The 18,084-nt window shown below is 49.1% G+C and overlaps 1 protein-coding gene across 1 annotated transcript in view; it reads right to left on the bottom strand.

Moving 5' to 3' along the window:
• The window catches only part of Itga9 (integrin subunit alpha 9), a 308,478-nt gene extending 298,331 nt beyond the window's left edge, over positions 1-10,147 (bottom strand). Inside the window, exon 1 of the mRNA XM_036193333.1 lies at positions 9,747-10,147. Within this exon, the coding sequence (XP_036049226.1) occupies positions 9,747-9,934 (188 nt within the window). The 5' untranslated portion in view covers positions 9,935-10,147. The remainder of the gene's footprint in view (positions 1-9,746) is intronic.
• Between the last annotated feature and the right edge of the window lie 7,937 nt (positions 10,148-18,084).

The raw sequence follows: 18,084 nt of genomic DNA, 5'->3' as shown, positions 1-18,084 counted from the left end.
TCACAGAAACCCAGGGATGGTGAGAGTGACTTCACCACCAGTCACATTAGGGAAGCAGCCGCTGTCCTCCACCCTTCCTGTACTCCTGTCCTGGTCAAGGGAATCCTACAGCTCCTTGCACTGAAAGGTGACGTCTGCTTCCTCCTCTCTGAAACTTGCATTAGCCAATAGGATGTGAAGGAAGATGAAGGGTTGTCTCCTGGCACCCTGCTCCGCCACCTTGTGCCCAGCCCAGGTCAGCCTGCTAGACAATCAAAGTCACAGAGAGCAGAGATGAGCCATCCAGCTGAAGCCAATCCTGCATCATTGGCCAACCAGCCACCACAGAGGTTAACCACCGATACCTGAGAGAGCCAGGCTCAGGATAAAATACTTGCTGATCCCAGAATCTCCTGATAGCCACAGAATCCTGAGGCTCAGAACAATGGCTGGTGACAGCCATTGGGTTTTAGGGTCATTGGAAACAATAACTCATTTTTTTTTTTTTAAGGGAAATGGGCTTCAGTAACTGTCACTCATCCATTGGCTGCTGAGTCTAATCTAGTCCTCCTGACCGGCTGCTGAGAAGGATTTCTATGGCTCCTCTTACTTCCTGCTATGCTGTCCTTCCTCCAAAGGACTCTCATCCCCAGCCATGACCACAAACCTGTTACTGAGGGCTCTGACCTGTGAGAGGCATAGTAGGTACTGGGAAAGCCTTGAACGGTTTGCCTAAAGTCCGTTGAAATGGTTAGTCTTCATTGCCAACTTGGCTAGATTTAGATTCACCATGGAAACACACCTCTGGGTGTGTCTATGAAGCTGTTTCTAGAAAGGATTAACTGAAGAGGAAAGACCCATCCCAAATGTGAGCAGGACCATAGACTAGGGTAAAGACTGAAATTAAAGGTGGACTGAGTGCCCGCATTCATCTGTTTCCTGACAGTGGACACAATGTGACAGCCACTTCCAGCTCCTGCTGACCTGTCTTCCCCACCATGATGGACGGTACACCCTTAAACTATGAGCTAAAACTAAGACTTCTTCCCTTATATGGCTTCTTGCCAGGTACTTGGTTACAGTAACTAGAACCATAACTATCATACTGTCCCAGGAGCTGGCCAGTTTCCTCCAGCCCCGTGACCTTGAACAGGTCTCCTTATCTCTGGAATAGATAGAGACATTTCATGGCCCCCTTCCAACACAGCAAGATCGAAAGGAAGCAGCAGGTGTCAGAGTGTCTGGGGATCCCACACCCTAAGGTAGGTGGATTGGGGTCTTTCATTTGCAAGGCTAGAGACTCACAAAAATGCCCCTGAAAGAGGTATTAGGCCACCTCTTTCGTCCTTGGGAACTTACTTCCTTGAACGAGGGCTTGATTGGAGTAAGGGGAAGTGGGCAGTATGCTGATCCACAAAGTAGTCGGATTAGCATCAAATTAGGGCAGCTTAGATTCAAACAGCACCCCTACCCATGTTCTTGCTGGGTAACCTCGGACAGATAACTTCTCTGGTCACCTCCGCTGCATCAGGCTGACAACACACACAGTGTCTCTGGCACACAGAAGTGTCCATCAAGGCTGGTTAAAGAAAACAACAAAACTGTAGCTTGGAGTAAACGGAGGGGAGAATGGAGCCGATGCAGGGAGGGACACGGGGTGGTGTGAGCCATGCGGGCGGGCCTCAGCCACCGAGGGAGTCAGGGAGAGGAGGAATCGTGACCGAGGCCATGCTCCGTCACAGCTGAGAAGATCGAGTTCATATGGGAGCCCAAAGACACTGCAAGGCAGGGATGAAGACCTGAGTGATTTTTGTGGGCCACACTTTGACTACTAGACCATAAAACAATGGCCCCCAGAAACTGGAATTCCCTCAGGAACCCCACACTGGGAGAAGAAAAAGGCTAAAGTATGGTCCAGTCAGTGGGAAATTTTTCTCTTGGAAAGAGATTCACAGTGTTGACAACTTGGGGCCCATCTTCCTGGAGAGACCAGAGCCCCAAAACATTGATAGGTAGGCACATATCTTGCTGGGACATGCCTAACTCAGTTCTCTCTTTAAATGGTAACCCCACTGCAAGACCTGAAGATGGACTTGGGGAAGGGAATGTTCCTTGATCTCTCCTCACTCTCCCCGATGTGGTCGCACTGAAGAAACATTTGTCTGCTTTTCACTACTAATTTGGCTGTTTTAATTGGCTAGTGGAGAATGGGTGGCCCAGCCTGGCTTGGGATATGGGCTGTAACTACATTTCTGGGGACAATACCACATGCTTAGACCTCTGGGAGATCAAAGCCAGAGTCTCTGCATCCTCCTGTTGTTTTCCTGTGATCATCTTCTTCTCCGAGAAAAACGGGGCAAGCTTTCCCACTCTAAGGTCTACAAAATGGTAGAAATACAAAGTTCTCACCATCTCTAGCTCCCCTTGGAATTGCAGGCATATGTGTGTGTGTGTGTGTGTGTGTGTGTGTGTGTGTGTGTGTGTACATGTACATATTCAGAGGTGTGTAAAGGCCAGAAGACAAACTTGGATTTGTTTCCTCAGGTATTGTGCATCTTTGCTTAAGATGGTTTTTCTCACTGGCCTCAAACTCACCCAGTGGCTGCCATGACAATCACGTGGCATCACATCCTGCTTTTTATGGAACTCGGGTCCTCATGCATGTGTGGCAGTGACTTAGCTGCTCAGCCCCATGGTTAATCTTAATTGGAATGAGCTACACCTAAATTAGTAAAGCATGTTCTGAGGGTGTTTGTGATGACTTTCCCAGAGATGGCTAGATCTTGAGAGCTCTGACCTAATGGATGGGTTCGTCCCTTCACACCTCTAGTGACGTCACTGGGAGGGCAAGGCAGGAGGCAGTGTCTAGGTTGGGTGTGTCTTTGGAGAACACGTTTTGCTCCTGCCCCTTCTGCTTCACTCTGTACTCCCTTGAACTGTGAAGTGAGACAGTTCCTCTGGGCTGCTTGCCTGCCCTGCTTCCGTTCCCATTGGTGACTGTCTATCTTGCGGTGGCTCCTGATGTTAGCATCATCCTCCACTGATATCAGAACCCAGCTTCTTCTGCCTTGGGCAGTGAAATGAAGGATGGGTGTCTGACTCGCCGACAATCCTCCAGATCATCAGTTTGAGTCTGGGTCTGATGAGGTATCTCACTTTGCAGACAGCTAGCAAGCTCTCAGGCTCTTCTGCATGTAGACAGCCATTGTTGGGCTACCCACCCTAGAGTGCAATCCAGTGAAGTAGATCCCCCTATATAATATTTGAAGAAGTACCTCAGCCACACACACCCTTAACCACAATGATCTACCCACATGCATTGGCCGACTGGCCATGAACTCTCGGAAACCAGGAGCCAAAAGAGATCTTTCCTCCCTCAGGTTTCTGTCAGGTATTTTATCACTGAGATGATTTTTTAAAAATGACTAATAGCAACTTATTTTCCATATTTGTGTGGAGCCTGGGGTGAAAGCCAGAGCTCCTGTGACAGAGGTAGACTCCACCTGCTCTCAGCTCTGCAGGACATCCAAAACTCTAGGCCCTACAGTCCTACAGGTCTCTGGTTAAAGGTCCTGCAGTCACATCAAGTCTTTCTGGCACTAAGATGAGTATTCTTGGAAAGATGGAATATTCCAGAATATTCCCTGCGTTCACCTAGCCTCTTGCCTCATTTCCACATCAACATCCATGCTGGGTCCTCAGCTCCTGTGTGGAGAGCAGATGGCTGCTGCCATGGCGGCAATATGTGCAGAGAGATGGGCTGTTGCCCCGGATGCAGGGACATGACAAGGGCACGGAACTTACTTCCTTTCTTCTCACCCCTCCCCATGCCCTTCAGGCCACCCAGGAGCCCCTCTCCCACCTGTTGCTGGAGCCATTGTTGTTGATCTCAGCACACAGCACAAGTCCCTTTGGCTCTACGAAAAGCAGATCTTGGAGACCAAGTGAGTCCTGGTTTCAGGCTCTCAGTTTTCCCCCAGCGTGGATTCTCTTCCACTCTCTAAGGCTTCTGCTGCCACAAAAGTAGGTGGGGATAAATTGGTTTATTCTGCCTCGGTTGTCAGCCAAATCTACTTACTTACAAAGATTTACAGTTCATAGACCTCAGTGGTTCAAAGTTAGGGAGCACTCTGTGCCTTCAATGTCCCTCTCCTGAGCCCTCTGGCATCAGAAACAGAGACCCCCAAGAGGCTCTGGTAGCAAGAATAATGTGGACTCTGCTTCCAGGTCGTTTCCAAAGCCCATCGTCGTTTCTAAGTCTCCTGGGCTGTCTGCAGTGGACGGAGGAGGGCGAGACTCAGCTAATTGGGCTGGGCAGATGACTCAGTTGGCAAAATGTTTGCTTTACAACCCTGACAGCCTGAGTTCAGTCCCCAGAACCCACATTAAAAAGCCAGGTGTGATGACATATGCTTATAATCATGGCTCTAGGATTCCTAGAGCTGGCTGGTCAGCCAGTCTAGCCTACTTGGCAAGTTTTAGGCCAGTGAGAGACCCAACCACGAAAAGCAGAATGGGCAGTGTCTGAGGAATGACATCTCAGGCTGGCCTCTGGCCTCTGAATACGCTGATATATGTGCATGGGCACACACATATACACAGTTAACAAAAGTTAATATGCCTATGAACATGGCTGACCTGTCAGCCTCACCCAGCAACACTCTCTGGTGGAATTCATTTTGCTGTTTAAAGTCACAGTCAACTCCATTGGAGGTAAATGATTCCTATAATACTGCATCTGCTTTAGATAAACATGAAAACAGGGTTTTCTAAGGACAGATCACACACGTATCAGAAGATGCTTATTTCTGAACAGACATATCACAGGGGAACAGACACTGGCTGGGGATGGCCTTTCACACTCTCGCACTCAGGGCTGTTCATGGCTGGCTGAGAAGACAGTCTGTCTGCCTTCTGGCCCTGGAAGGTCTCCCTTGGGCAAGAGGTGATTCAGCACCAGCTGGGGAAACAGCACCCCTGCCTATTCACAGGATCTTCAGGGAAACCCTCCAGAGGATGCTCTTTGGGTCCCCTGAGAACTTGGACCCCATGCAAGTGCTTTCTGCATGCCCTCCCAGGAGGTTGGGAAAGCACATTCTGCAGGCTGTGGGAGGCCTGGTCTGAGCATAGGTGTCCAGAAAAGCCTCTGAGGAAGTGGTTGCATGCCTTCCCTTGCAAACTCGGAGTTGATAGGAGAGCTCCCCAAATAAGGTTAACACCACTTCCATGTTTCCTCACTCACAGAGACTGACAAGGCCAGATGGGATTAGGGAGCAGGACCCCAAATCCCAAGCCCTCTTTTCAAATCCTTCACCTCCTTAGGAATCTCCCTCTTCCCTCTGAATAAACATCCCATATCTGCCTCCCCTCAACTGGAGCATATGATGCAGCTAATACATTGTGTGAGGCACAAGGCCAGAACCCCACAAAACAGTGGGTGAAGTTTCCGTTAGCACAAAACAGGTGCTTCAACATTTTACCAAGGAAAAGGTAGCTCGCTCCTTCCCATGCTCCACATGTTTTTGATGTAAGCACCTTGCTGAGGTTTTAATAGTTAAATATGCTAAGATCGACTTTTTGTTGTTCCTTGGGTCTCCTTCGATTCTTGCCTTGCTCTTGAAGACTTTAGTCAGTAGTGTTTTCTGGGTGGGATGAGCATTTCCCTATTTGGGCTGTCCCAGACATAGCCACTAGCCATGTGTGGCTGCTCAGTCAGGACTGTGAGACTGAATTCTTAATTTTAGTTTTAGTCCATTTTTATGTAAGTCACAATACCTCTGGCAGGAGTCAACAGAACTTTGGGTTCTCAGCTCTAAATGCAAATGGAATCTTGGAGCTGCTCTGATGCCTTATGCAGTGATGCTCTGCCAGCCTGCCACTTCTGAGTGCTTGCTCAGTGCCTGAGCACAGCAGTCTTGCTGTCCCAGGAGAAGCAGGAAGCATGTCGCCAGAGAGGAAGCTTGTGCACCCAACCACTTTGGACGCTAGAGCATGGGGGGCGGGGTTGGCTCCATTTATTTATATCACAGAGTGTTACAGTTGTCAGCTCTGCAGCTGAGAAACTGCTAGGGACAGGGACAGAAATTGGCTTTGTCTATGTTCCCTGGCACCTACTTCTGTTGTTCAAAGGATGCCAGGAGAATCGGGTAGGGAGGGTGGGACAGGAGAGTGCTGAGTGTGCAGACGTTCTCTGGGTGTCATTAGAAAAAATGAAGCTCACTCACTTTCATGTCTGCATCAAAACTGATACAAATGTCATCGGGTTATCATGGTCCATCCACAATAGGGACAGTTCTAGCTGTCCAAGGCATGGTGACAAGGGTCTATCAAATAAGCGCTTTGAACAAAGCTGGGTCTGGCTGTGTCCTGACTGGGATATGGTTACAGGGGCCAGACTCAACACAGGGGTTCTGAAAGGCAAAGTCACCCTTGTTCTTTCCACAGACATTGACCTCCTCCAAGAAGAAACAGACTGGGTTCATAAACAGGACAGTTACAGACCTCAGGGCTGACAGCTTCACTGTGGAGGCTCTTGGTGTGCTCTGCAACACACACGCACCTGGGGGCCTTGTAAAACATGCTGCACATCAGGTTTAGGCCTGGCTTGTTACTACTGGGAGGTGTTAAACCTTTACAGGGTTAGATCTGTGACAAATCACAGGGTCTTCTCTTAGAGAGGACGGTCCAGCCCTGCCTCCTTCTCTACTTTTGCCCCTTCATCATGTACTTCCACCATGGTGCACTCCCCACCACAGAGCTAAAAGCAGCAGGACCAACAGCCGTGGATGTGAACCCAAATCTTCACTGTGAGCCAAAAAGAACCTTTTCTCTCTGTAAGTTTACTATCCTGGACGTTGGTTACAGTAACAGACACTGACCAGCACAACCCAGGACAGCTCAGGTCTGCCACTTGGTGTCTGGGCTCTCCCTGTCCATTCTAGCACATTTGCTGACCTGTGTCCAACACATCCTTTCACCTGTAAAACAGGGAACTCATTAACATGAAACAAATGTTTCAAATCACATAATGGCTAAGAAGATAAAGAAGGATTCATCCAGAAGAGGGACAGAAGGTACAACATTACTACTTAACACTAGTCATCTACATCGATTCCAACATCATTTCTCCTGCAGAAACCCCTTCTCTTCCTCACCTTTTCACTGTGAATCTTCTAAGTTACTCTAAGCAATTTTCTCCGCTCTCCCACTGCACCAGACCAGCCTTTGGCTAAACCACTACCAAACTCTAGGACTTGAATACCCCGTGAGTTTCCCGTTCCACGGGTACTTTTGTAATACAATACAGAATACTGTAGAACTGTCATTCTTGCTGACCCAGGAATTCTGATTCCAGGAATTGATCGGAAGGAAATAATTAAGAATGTCCATAGTGTTTTATTGTGAGAATGCTTACATATGTTATTACAATGATAAACAACTGGAAATGATCTGATAAGTCTAGAGGACAAGGGGCTCAGGGACTGCCTGATATGGAGAAACTTACAATCAGTCACCAAGTCAAGCATCCAACCCCAGAGTTGAAAGTTAAGGCAATGATTTAGGGTAGATGCGTATTTTACAAGACTGGAATCTTACCTATTTACAGTGACTAGCTTTAAGATTATTCTAAAACTAGAGGGATAAAAGTAAACACGGGGTTGCCACAAGGGCTTGTGCAAGCTCTGTCTGAAGTCCCGTTAACCTTAAGCAGGTCTAGCTCTAGAGAAGAGGAGGAGAAAAGAGATGGAAGTTTCTCCTGCTTCTGAGTCCACATGCCTCTAAGCAGGGAGCAGCATCGGAAGAAGCCATACTTAAGAGCCAAGACAAAAATGTTAGGGAGATGAAGGAAGAAGAGAAAAATGCAGGGGAAAGGGGTTTTTAAGCAGCAAGAGGAATCAAGAAAAGACTTTTAAAAAAATGAGGCATTGTGGTGAATTCAAAGAGATTTTTATAGTAAAATTCAGAGTCCCTGAAAAACTGAGACCAGCGCTCCAGTGTAGGGGGTGGCTGGGCAGGAGGAGACACTTTTGAGATCGGCAGGCCAGCTGCTTGTCTCCACAGAGATGCCTGACTCTCTCCTGACAAGGTCAAGACCCAGCATGGCCACCCTACAATGCAGCCTGGGTGCTGAGCATCAAGCCGAAGCTTCTTCCCTGTGAAATCTAGCCACAACCTCTTTCAAAATCAAAGCAAGCTGGACACCTTGTCTCTGGAGGTCTGCTCCTATCTGGTTGTTCCAGCTGGAGAGGCTGTGAACTGTGGGCCATCCAAATCCAGGTGACAGGAGCCTGGTCCCTCTCCCTGGAACCATGGAATTGCTGCAGGGCACAGTCCAGCCCAAGCTTGCACTTCCCACAGAAGCTCTGGCTCCCACAGCTACCTGCCCTTTCCTTAGCTGCCCCCCATCCAGAACAGCCCTTTCATTTTTGACAGCTCCCTCCATGTGCTCAGTGCCAAGGCCACACTGTGTGGGGCTCTGCGGTGTAGTCTACAAACTGTTTCTATCCACTCATAATCTGTACCAAACCCAAGCCCACAGCCTGCCGAACATAGGAAACTGTTCTGCCCACTGTTTGAAAAGCAAGGGTTTGGCAAACGCAGGAAGCAGTGGGGGCTGGTAGCTCTATGACTAGAATCAATGCCAGGAAGGGATGGAGATGAGAACAACACACCAGGACTTTGAAAACCGGGTCTCGTGGAGGCTGCTCTCCTAACTTCACGATTGTTAATAAGGCCGGTCACAAAGTTTCATTTCCCCAGGGTTCTGGAGGATCCCAGTCCAGAAACCCTCATTTCCCTCAGCCCCTGTCCAGTTCTGGGCAGACTCCCGGTATATTACATGCCTAGAGCACACATACTCTGTCTCCCAGCCCGCTCCCTCTAAGGATGCTCACTCACACTGGATAATGCCATCAACTTGAACTAGCGGTCACCTGGGCCCACAGTAACATACCTAAAACGAGGTTGGGAAGCTAATGACAACCCAACTCTAACTGCCCTGAAAAGGTGGGCGTGGTGCAAGTGCTTCATTCCAAGGAAGTGGGCTAGGAGGGTACCCATCTTCTTCGCTAAGCACTAGTGCTGTGGGGTCAGTTGGCTTCGATAATAACGCTTAATGAAGGAAGGCCTTCTATTCTTTTCTGCAGGCCCACCCATCTCGTCTGTCAGCAAATGGACCCCTTGATCCAAACAAAACTTCATCCTTGTAAGCCCTGTCTCTAGATTGGTGTGGCACGTGGCAGATGAGCTGCCCACCAGCCACACAGTCTGTTCCTTGGGGAGGGGGTGGGGGGACACGGGACTCCCTGCCTTTCTTCCATGCATCCCAGATTCTCTCAGGACTTTGTGGGGGCCTCGTGGGTACCTCTCTTGAAGATCTCCACATCCCCAGGACCCACTCCCACCACAGCCCCATGTTTCCTGCATGCAGCTGCCCTAGGAGGGATATGAAGTGGTCCCCAAGAGCAGCCTGGCCTCCTGGGGGCCCTTTGGGGACCCAGGGCAGTTGGCCAGCTCAGCGGCCCCTCGAGGGCATACAGCACAAGTAACTTTGCTGTGGCGAGAGTGAGGCTGCGCTTGATAGCCTCGGGAGGGCAGGGACCCCAGGGACTCCCCTGGCCTCCCGGAGCAGGCCAGGATGTCAGCGTGGCCGCCAGACATTTAAATCGGCCCCACGGGAGGCGGCGTGGAAGAGGCCGGAAAGGCAGCGGCCGACTTGGGGGACCGCGGGGTGGCCGCCGGGGTCGAGGAGCCGCGGAGACACTCACCAGCGCGTGTTGTCGTGGAAGTGCTCCAGCACCGCGTAGCCGAAGAAGGAGCCCGCCGGGCCCTGGAAGCGCACCGGGCGCTGCGCGTCGAGGTTGTAGGCGCCGGCGGGGACCCCCGCGGCCACCAGCGCCAGCAGCAGCGCTCGGAGCCCCCCGGCGCCGGTCCACGCCGCAGCCCGGCCGCCCATCCCCAGCCGGCCGCCGCCCTGCGCCCTGCCCCACAGTCGGGGCTCCCGGGACACGCCGCTGCCCGGGGCGCGAGCTGTGCGCTCCGAGTCGGAGCCCGGGACCAGGCGATGCGCTGCAGTGCGAGCCGGAGCGAGGCGAGGGGCCGCCGCCAGCGCGCAGCGTCCTCTTGATCCCGGTGGAGAGGTCTGCGCGCTCGGAAGCAGCGGGTCCCGGGCCCGGGCGGCGCAGAACTGCGAAGAGGCGCGCCCGCGGGGTGGGCGGCCCGGGAGGCCCAGGCGGGACAGGCCCGCAGCGCCCCCTGCTGGACATGGCGCCACGAACACCGGCTGGATCCGGTACTGGACCCGGTGCTGGACCCCAGTGAACTCCATCCTCTCCAATGTCCCTGGCTCTGCGGGGGACAGCTGGCGGAGTCTCTCTCCCTTTGTGTTACCCTGTGAGCCTCACACGAAGCTCCAAAGCCACCTGAGCGAAGAATGGGTGAATACTCTGGTCCTGCCCATCTGGAAGCTCTTTTCCGGAGGCAAACACTCAAGATCTTGAGTCAGTTGGTGTTAGAGAATTAGCAGCACGTCCTTCCAGTCTCCTTGGCCTGACCAGTGTTTTTCAACTTGGCAGACACAAAATACAGCCAAATCTTGCAAATCAAATTTATATACATGTTCAACAAGCACCCACCCCACCGCAGCCCAGCCCCTGGCAAGCTTTTTATCTCTGACTCTATGAAGTTGACTAGGCCAAGTTTAATGTTACTACTGAACTTACTCTTTGCTCACGTAAAATCTGACCACATTCCTCTCCCACCCACTCCCACCCACCCCCACACCTCACCCCCGACTCACCACCCCCCACCCCTGACTCCCTCTCCCCCTCCTCCTCTGTCAAAGTCTCATTCATACTAAACACATGCTTTGCTTGGTCTCTTTCTTTCTAATCAGGTTTGTCCTTATAACAAACAGTGTGTGTGTGTGTGTGTGTGTGTGTGTGTGTGTGTGCGCGCGCGCGCAGGGGCAGGGGAGCATGTTTGGGAATTATCTAGTCACCGGTAGTGTAAACACATGGATCTCCACAGGTAAAGAGCCTCTTCTAGCTGTCATCAGAAACAGAGAGGCTACAGTGCCGTCTTTGGAGATGGAGGGAGGGGTCAATGAGCCAAATTCAGGCAGCTTCAAAACACAGTGAAGTGTCTTCTCCCTGGAACACAGCCCAGGGATGCCTGGTGCCCCATGGACCGGTGAGCTGCAGAGTTGCTGACGTTGTCCTAAGCCACTGTGTTCAGGTCATCTGTGTAGCTCTGATGTGTAAGTGCTGTGTGAGTGCTGCCTTAGTCAGGGCCACCGGTGCTGTGATAAACACATGACCAAAGGCAACTCCGGGCAGAAAAGGCTCTATCCCAGCTTACAGATTGCCCATCGAAAGGCAGGCCATGAAGCCAAGCCAAGAGTTGAGGGAGAAATCACTGAGGACTATGCGACTGGCCCCCTCGCTGGCTGGCTCTTCCCATGCTCAGCTAGCTTTACGTATGACACAGGTCACCGTTCAGGAGATGGTGCCACTCACGGGCTGAGCCCTCACACTTTAATTAACAACCATCCCCACAGTCATGCCCACAGATAAATCTGATGAAAACATTACTCAACTGAATTTATTTCAAGATTTCAGTCTGTATCAAGTTGACAGTTAATGCTAACTAGTACAGTGCCTTAAGTTCTATATAAAAGTGTGTGTGTGTGTGTGTACTCCTTAAGGAAAGACCCATAACAAATTCTTAAGAGGTAAGGTAGCCTTTAAAAGGTTAGGAACTGGGAGCTGAAGAAATGGCCCAGAGGTTAGAAGCACTTCCTACTCTTGCAGGAGACCTGGATTCAATTCTGCACACCTACATATTGGCTCACAAACAACTCCAGTCCCAGGAGCTCCAACACCCTCTTCTGGTCTCCACAGGCACTGAATGTATGTTGTGTACATCATATATGCAGGCAAACAATCATACACATAAAATGAAAGTAAATGGATCTTTAAAAGAGGTTAGAATCATTGTCTAAAACACACAGTTTACAATCTTTACAAACTAAGCCCAAAAATGATACTGGTTAAAACTGTTCCCTTTCATTCATAAAACAGGGCCTCCTCAATGGTCGAGAGAAAGCCCAAACTGACCTACTCTGGTGATCGGATGGCCAAACACCCTAACTGTCATGCTAGAACTCTCATCCAATGACTGATGGAAGTGGATGCAGAGATCCATGGCCAGGCCCCAGGTGGAGCTCCAGGAGCCCAATCAAAAAGGGGAGGGATTGTGTAATCGAGAATTGTTGAAACCATGACTGGAAAAAGCACAGGGACAAATAGCCAAGCTAGTGGAAACACATGAACTATAAACCAATAGGTGAGGAGCCCCCAACTGGATCAGGCCCTCTGGATAAGTGAGACAGTTGATTAACTTGAACGGTTTGGGAGGCCCCTAGGCAGTGGGACCCGGACCTGTGCTTAGTGCTTGAGCTGGCTGTTTGGAACCTGGGGCTTATGCAGGGACACTTTGCTCAGCCTGGGTGAAGGGAGGAGGGGACTGGACCTGCCTCGATTGAATCTACCAGGCTGAGCTGAATCCCCAGGGGAGACCTTGCCCTAGAGGACATGGGAATGTGGGGTGGGATGGGGGGAGGGGGACTGGAGGAGGGAGGACGGGAGAATCCGTGGCTGATACGTAAAATTAAATTAAATTATAAAACAAATTAAAACAAAAAGCAAAAAAACAGGGCCTCCTAAACATGACCATACATCTGAATCCAGGGATAGCATTAAGGAAAAAAAAAAAAAAGATTTGGGCTAGAGAGATTGCCTCAGCCATTGGAACATTTGCTGCTCTTGTAGAGGACCCAGATTTGCTCCTAAGACCCACACAGGGGCTCATAGCCATCTGTAACGCCAGTTCCAGAGAATCACTTAAAAACAAAATACATAGCACAAGCAGTGAGCTGGGTTAGGGCCACTAAGGGGTAAAGCCCAAGAGTCAAGTTGTTAAACAGCTGGGGTTAGGAAGACATGTTCCCAGGACAGAGATCTCCAGTTCTTCATTGTGGTCCTGACCATGTGACATTATGGCAGGAAAACCTTAGACTCTGGAAAAAAAACTACATGGGCTTAATTAACCAGGTCTGACTAGTTGTGGCAGCCTGGTAAGTCAATGCAACAAGGAGACCAATAAACTGATAAGCCTTTGAAACATATTGATGAACTGTTTGAGGTAGTTTAAAAATTATAAAGAGAGAATAATTATTAGTTATTCATGTTGTCTGACATGTGTAGTCAGCAGTGAGCTCAATTTCCTCCCTGCCAGAATAAGCTTTCCTGTCTCTAGAATGGCTGAATAGAGGGCTGGCGCATCCGTGAATCTTCTCATTGCTGTGAAAATGTATCCAACAAGAGGAAACTTCCAGGAAGAAGGGTTCACTGCAGCTCAGTTTGTGGGAGTACAGCCACCATGGTGGGGAAGGCAGGGCTCAGCTAATGGCTGCAGGAGCTCTCAGCTGGGTCACCTCCCATCTGGGCACACCAGGATGCAGAGAAAAGGGGATATAATACCTCTCGGCTGGCTTTCCTCTTTCCCCCCTTTTAAGTTCAGTCTGGGATCCCAGCCTATGGGTTGCTGCTGCCCACACTGGGTATGGATCTTCCACCTCAGTCAAATCTCCACAGAAGTAGACATGTCTGAAGGTTTGTCTCCTTGGTGGCTCTGTCTTCAATCAAGTTGACAATGAAGATACATGCACACAGGGGTAAGCATTCTTTTTCAAACCTGCCCACACAGGAGGGAGATTTGCTTCCTGGCACTGTGTCTTTTTAGAAACAACACCTCTTGTCCAATTTTCTAAAGAGATGAAAACCCAATGTCCCTCTTCCTCTGTTCCCACAGATTAGTGCAACTCTCAGCTCTCATCACAGAAGCATCTTTTTGCAATAGATGGTGACAAGACTCCCAGGTCAAGGTGCAAAGAACCAGAGACACTGTGGTGCTCAGCCCTATATGGAGCATCCATTTCATGCTTCCTTTCTCCACCAGGCTCAGGAATCATTGCGGAAAGAAGGGTGGGAACACTGTAAGAGTCAGGAGTAGGGGGCTCCTGCAAAATGGTGTTTGCTGGACCGAAAGAGCAGCAGCTCACAGGACCTCACCGTGGCTGTGACTCCATGCACAAGACCTGGGCAGGATCAAGTCAGACAAACTCTCAGCACAGATGGGGTAGAGGCTCACAGCTCCTACCCCTCGTTGAAGAGCTATTGGCAATTGATGGCCACTGGGGAAGGGAGTCCATTTTCTTCAGACTGTGACCCCACATAGGATGCTCAAGCTCTAGTGAATGTCCCTATGTGGCAGCACAAAGTGAACCCAGTGGGTTTAAACAGAAGTATATGATCTGAGAGGGAAGGTCGTGCACTGTGGGCGGGGCAGGAGCTGCTGGCCCGCACTTTGCTGTATTTTTAACTGAAGAACTGTGTGTAGTCCTTCTGCTTCTGTGCTGGGATTAACCCAGAGCCTTTGTACATGCTAAGCACATATTCATCTGTGAGTTACATCCCTGTGGCCTCAGAAACTTCAATCTGGCTAATCTCTTTCCCTTTAACAGTGCTTTTCATTGGACGGGGTCTTGCTATCTAGCCCGGGGTGGCCTTAAACGCTCACCACCCCCCTCCTGCCACCTCCAGCACTGCAATTTCACAGTCGACCCCATGCCCAGCTCCTAGTCACACTCTGCTTCCTTCAGGTCTTTAGATGTTGCAGCTTCAATCATCCAGGCCAAGAAGGTTGTACGTGCGCTTCTCCAGCTTGCAGCCTCTGTGTACTGTCTCTCCATGTAGCTCGTTGTCTGGTATGTGTCGTAAGCTTGGGCTGCAATATCATGTTCCTTGGGATTTTGTCTTTGTTTGGAACATACTTTTCCATAGACAAATTGCACCTCTTTCTGGCAGTCGCCTGGGAACTGCTGATCTGCCTTCGCTGTGACCTGATGTCTGGCTTAGCTAGGTGACTGGTGACAGACAATAAATACAGATAGGTAAGTACTAGGTGATCATAGCTTGATAGACAGACAATAGATAAGAGTTAGATGGATGACAGGCAGGCAGACAGATATAGGCGATAAATAAACAGATGTAACATCACACAGGCTGTTTTTGTGCTCCTGAAGGCTGCCTTCCCATTGTATTCATTTACATCCTCCAAGAGTCACAACCCTACCAGGAAAGACTTAGTCATGGTGTTTATCACAGAACAGAAAACAAACTAGAACAACATTGGATGTCTCTTTCAACAGAGCAGGCTATCCCAGTTCACCTGTTAAGGAGTTGGGGCCACTGGCCTGGTGATATCCCAGGCTCCTGTCTCTGGCTTTGCTTCTTCTCCCTGGCACATGTGAGGCCCACTTAGATCCAGATACAAGGCTGAGGTTGACATAATCACCCATTTCTCCTCTGTGTTAGAATGTTTCATTATTTTTGGCTTCTGAGGATTTACTTTCTTACCAGCCAAGCCATCCCTTGCTCACTTTTATATTTAATTCAACAATTTGAAGTGTTCTGTGGGAGAAAAAAAAAACCAGCTCTAGACATCTGGGTATTTATCCAGCTAAAACGCCAAAAAGAAAAATTCACTAATTTTAAGTCATTGAATAATTTAATCATGTGTTAACCCCATTGCTTATGAGGAAGTTCATTTTATCTCAAATCCTGGTGTGTGTGTGTGTGTGTGTGTGTGTGTGTGTGTGTGTGTGTGTAGGCCAGAGAACAACCTTGGGTGTCGTTCCTCAGGCTCTGTCACCTTATTTTTTTAGACAGTTTCTCACTGGCTTGGAACTGTCTGTGTGGGCTAGGCTGCCTGGCCAATGAGTCTGGGGGCCCTCCTGCCTCCATCTCCCAGCTCCTATTTCAAATCCATAAAGAGATGTCAGCATATATGTGGGACTCTGGAACATGAAGCTGGATCAGACTATCTTCATGAACACTCCAGACTTCCCAAATAATCTCTAACAGTTCTAATCTACCCACAAAATCAGGCTCGCCAGGTAGGCTCATCCGGCTCGTGGGGCCCAGACAAGTATTCTGTGTGGTTAGCCAAAGAACTCAATAATTAGACTGTTCACACACACACTGTAGTACGTAGCACAGCCACTTGCTGTTGGGATTGGCACCTTCAATAAGCGTGTTATCCACGAATAGCACACAACCTTATATACCTACAAGCACACACCTGTAGCCTACAACAAGTAAAACTCAAGTTCCTCAAACAACACACTCAATCAGATCTTACATGTGCAAACTGTATCTATAAGCACACAGCTCATAAAGAGAAAGCCAGACTTTTCCATGTTGGCAATGTGTGATGGTTTTAATGGGATGTCCCCCATAGTTGCAGGCATTTGAGATTCTGTTGGTGGCACTGCTTTGGGTAGGTTTAGGAGGTGTGGCCTTGATGGGGGACATGTCACTGGGGCAACCTCTGAGCAGCATTTCAGGTTTGTTCTCTGATTCTTGATTTGGTTCAAGATGTGAGCCCTCAGCTTCCTGCTTCTGCCTCTGCTCCACCATCATGGACCATTATCCCTCTGGGACCAGCTAAACCCTGTCTTTCTATAAATTGCCTTGGTCATAGTATTTTATTACAGTGATAGAAAAGCAAGAGACAATGATTATTATTGAGACTGCCTATCATCTATCTGTCTATCTATCCATCCATCCATCCATCCATCCACCCACCCACCCACCCACCCACCCACCCACCCATCCATCCATCCATCTATATATCCATCCTTTGCATTGTTTGAATTGTCTGCAGATAGCTCACTATGGATGTAGAAAAATGGTATCTCCATAAAGCTCAAGTCACCAGTCAAAACGAAAGCCTGTCATAAAGAGAACGCCAAACCTGATATGGTAATGCACACCTTCAAATCCCAGCTGTTCAGGAGGCTGAGGCAGGAGGATCATTGTAAGTTTGAGGCCATTGTGCTCTACATAAAAAATTCCAGGCCAGTCAGGGCTACATGGTAAAACTCCACCTCGAACCCAAGATGAATGAGAAGAAGGAAGAGGGGGTTAAAGTGAAGAAGGGAGAGAAGCATTGGAATCGGTGCACACAAAGCCACCTGCTCTCCAACTGAGAAGACAACTTGGCCTTCACTGGACAGCAGGAGCAGATATAGCTAAGAGCACCGTTACCAGTCTCTCGGCCAGCCCTGCCCTACAGTCCTGGCCTCTATGGAGGGGCTAACTTGGCCAGCAGAGCTGAGGAAGAGGCCAGCCAACACCATGTGGAAGAAGGAAAATGCTCAGTATCCAGATGGCTCCTTGTGGTGTTTCCAAAAGAAGGAGAGAAAAAGAAAAAGGTGGTCTAGATCATTCACATGGCAACACCTACCCTAAGTGACTGGCAGGTGGCTAAATACACTTCTGGAAACCAAGTCTTCAAACATCCCCTGACCTTTTTTTTTTTTTTTTTAATACACAAGATAAATGATACTTCCATGGTTTTTGAAGCCTGATAAGCTCAAGAGGAAGGTAAACCCTGTCGCCAAATCTTCAACTTGAATAGCAGGCAGAGAGTGAGGTGAATACTTTCCCACTGAGGTATTCAAAAGCCAAAGTCCAACTGTTACTGTTGGGTGTAACTTTTCCCATCTGTTTCCAGGCTCAGAGATCCACATTTAGTGAAGCTGCTTTTAGCAGCAAATGTTGATATTAGAATAGGTTCACACACCTTCTTAAGTGATAGATTTAAAAACGCATTCCTCATTTTCATTTAAATAATAACACTACCTATCACTTGTCAAAATACAGAGACAGAAACACGATGTCTTGTTTACTTTACAATGGTGTGAAAGTGTTCCCTTACAAATGGTAGTAGGCTTTTCCCCTTGCAAGAGAGTATTTGCTGCCTCATGCAAGAAAGTCAGCACCTTGTCATAAGAGGCTTGTGTTGGACAGCTCTGCCCAACTGCAGCCTAATTTATGTGTCCTGGGTGTCTACGGTGGGTGAGGAGGAGCCGCAATGTTCAGAATACCAATATGTGTCAAATGCCCTTTCCACTCCAGGTGTTTTCAACTTTCAATTGGTTCACTGGGATGTAATCACTTTGAAACTTGAAGAATATAT

The sequence above is a fragment of the Onychomys torridus genome, chromosome 7, assembly GCF_903995425.1.
Source record: "Onychomys torridus chromosome 7, mOncTor1.1, whole genome shotgun sequence".
In the NCBI taxonomy this organism is placed as follows: Eukaryota; Metazoa; Chordata; class Mammalia; order Rodentia; family Cricetidae; genus Onychomys; species Onychomys torridus.
This window is presented reverse-complemented; position numbering and strand designations above follow the sequence as displayed.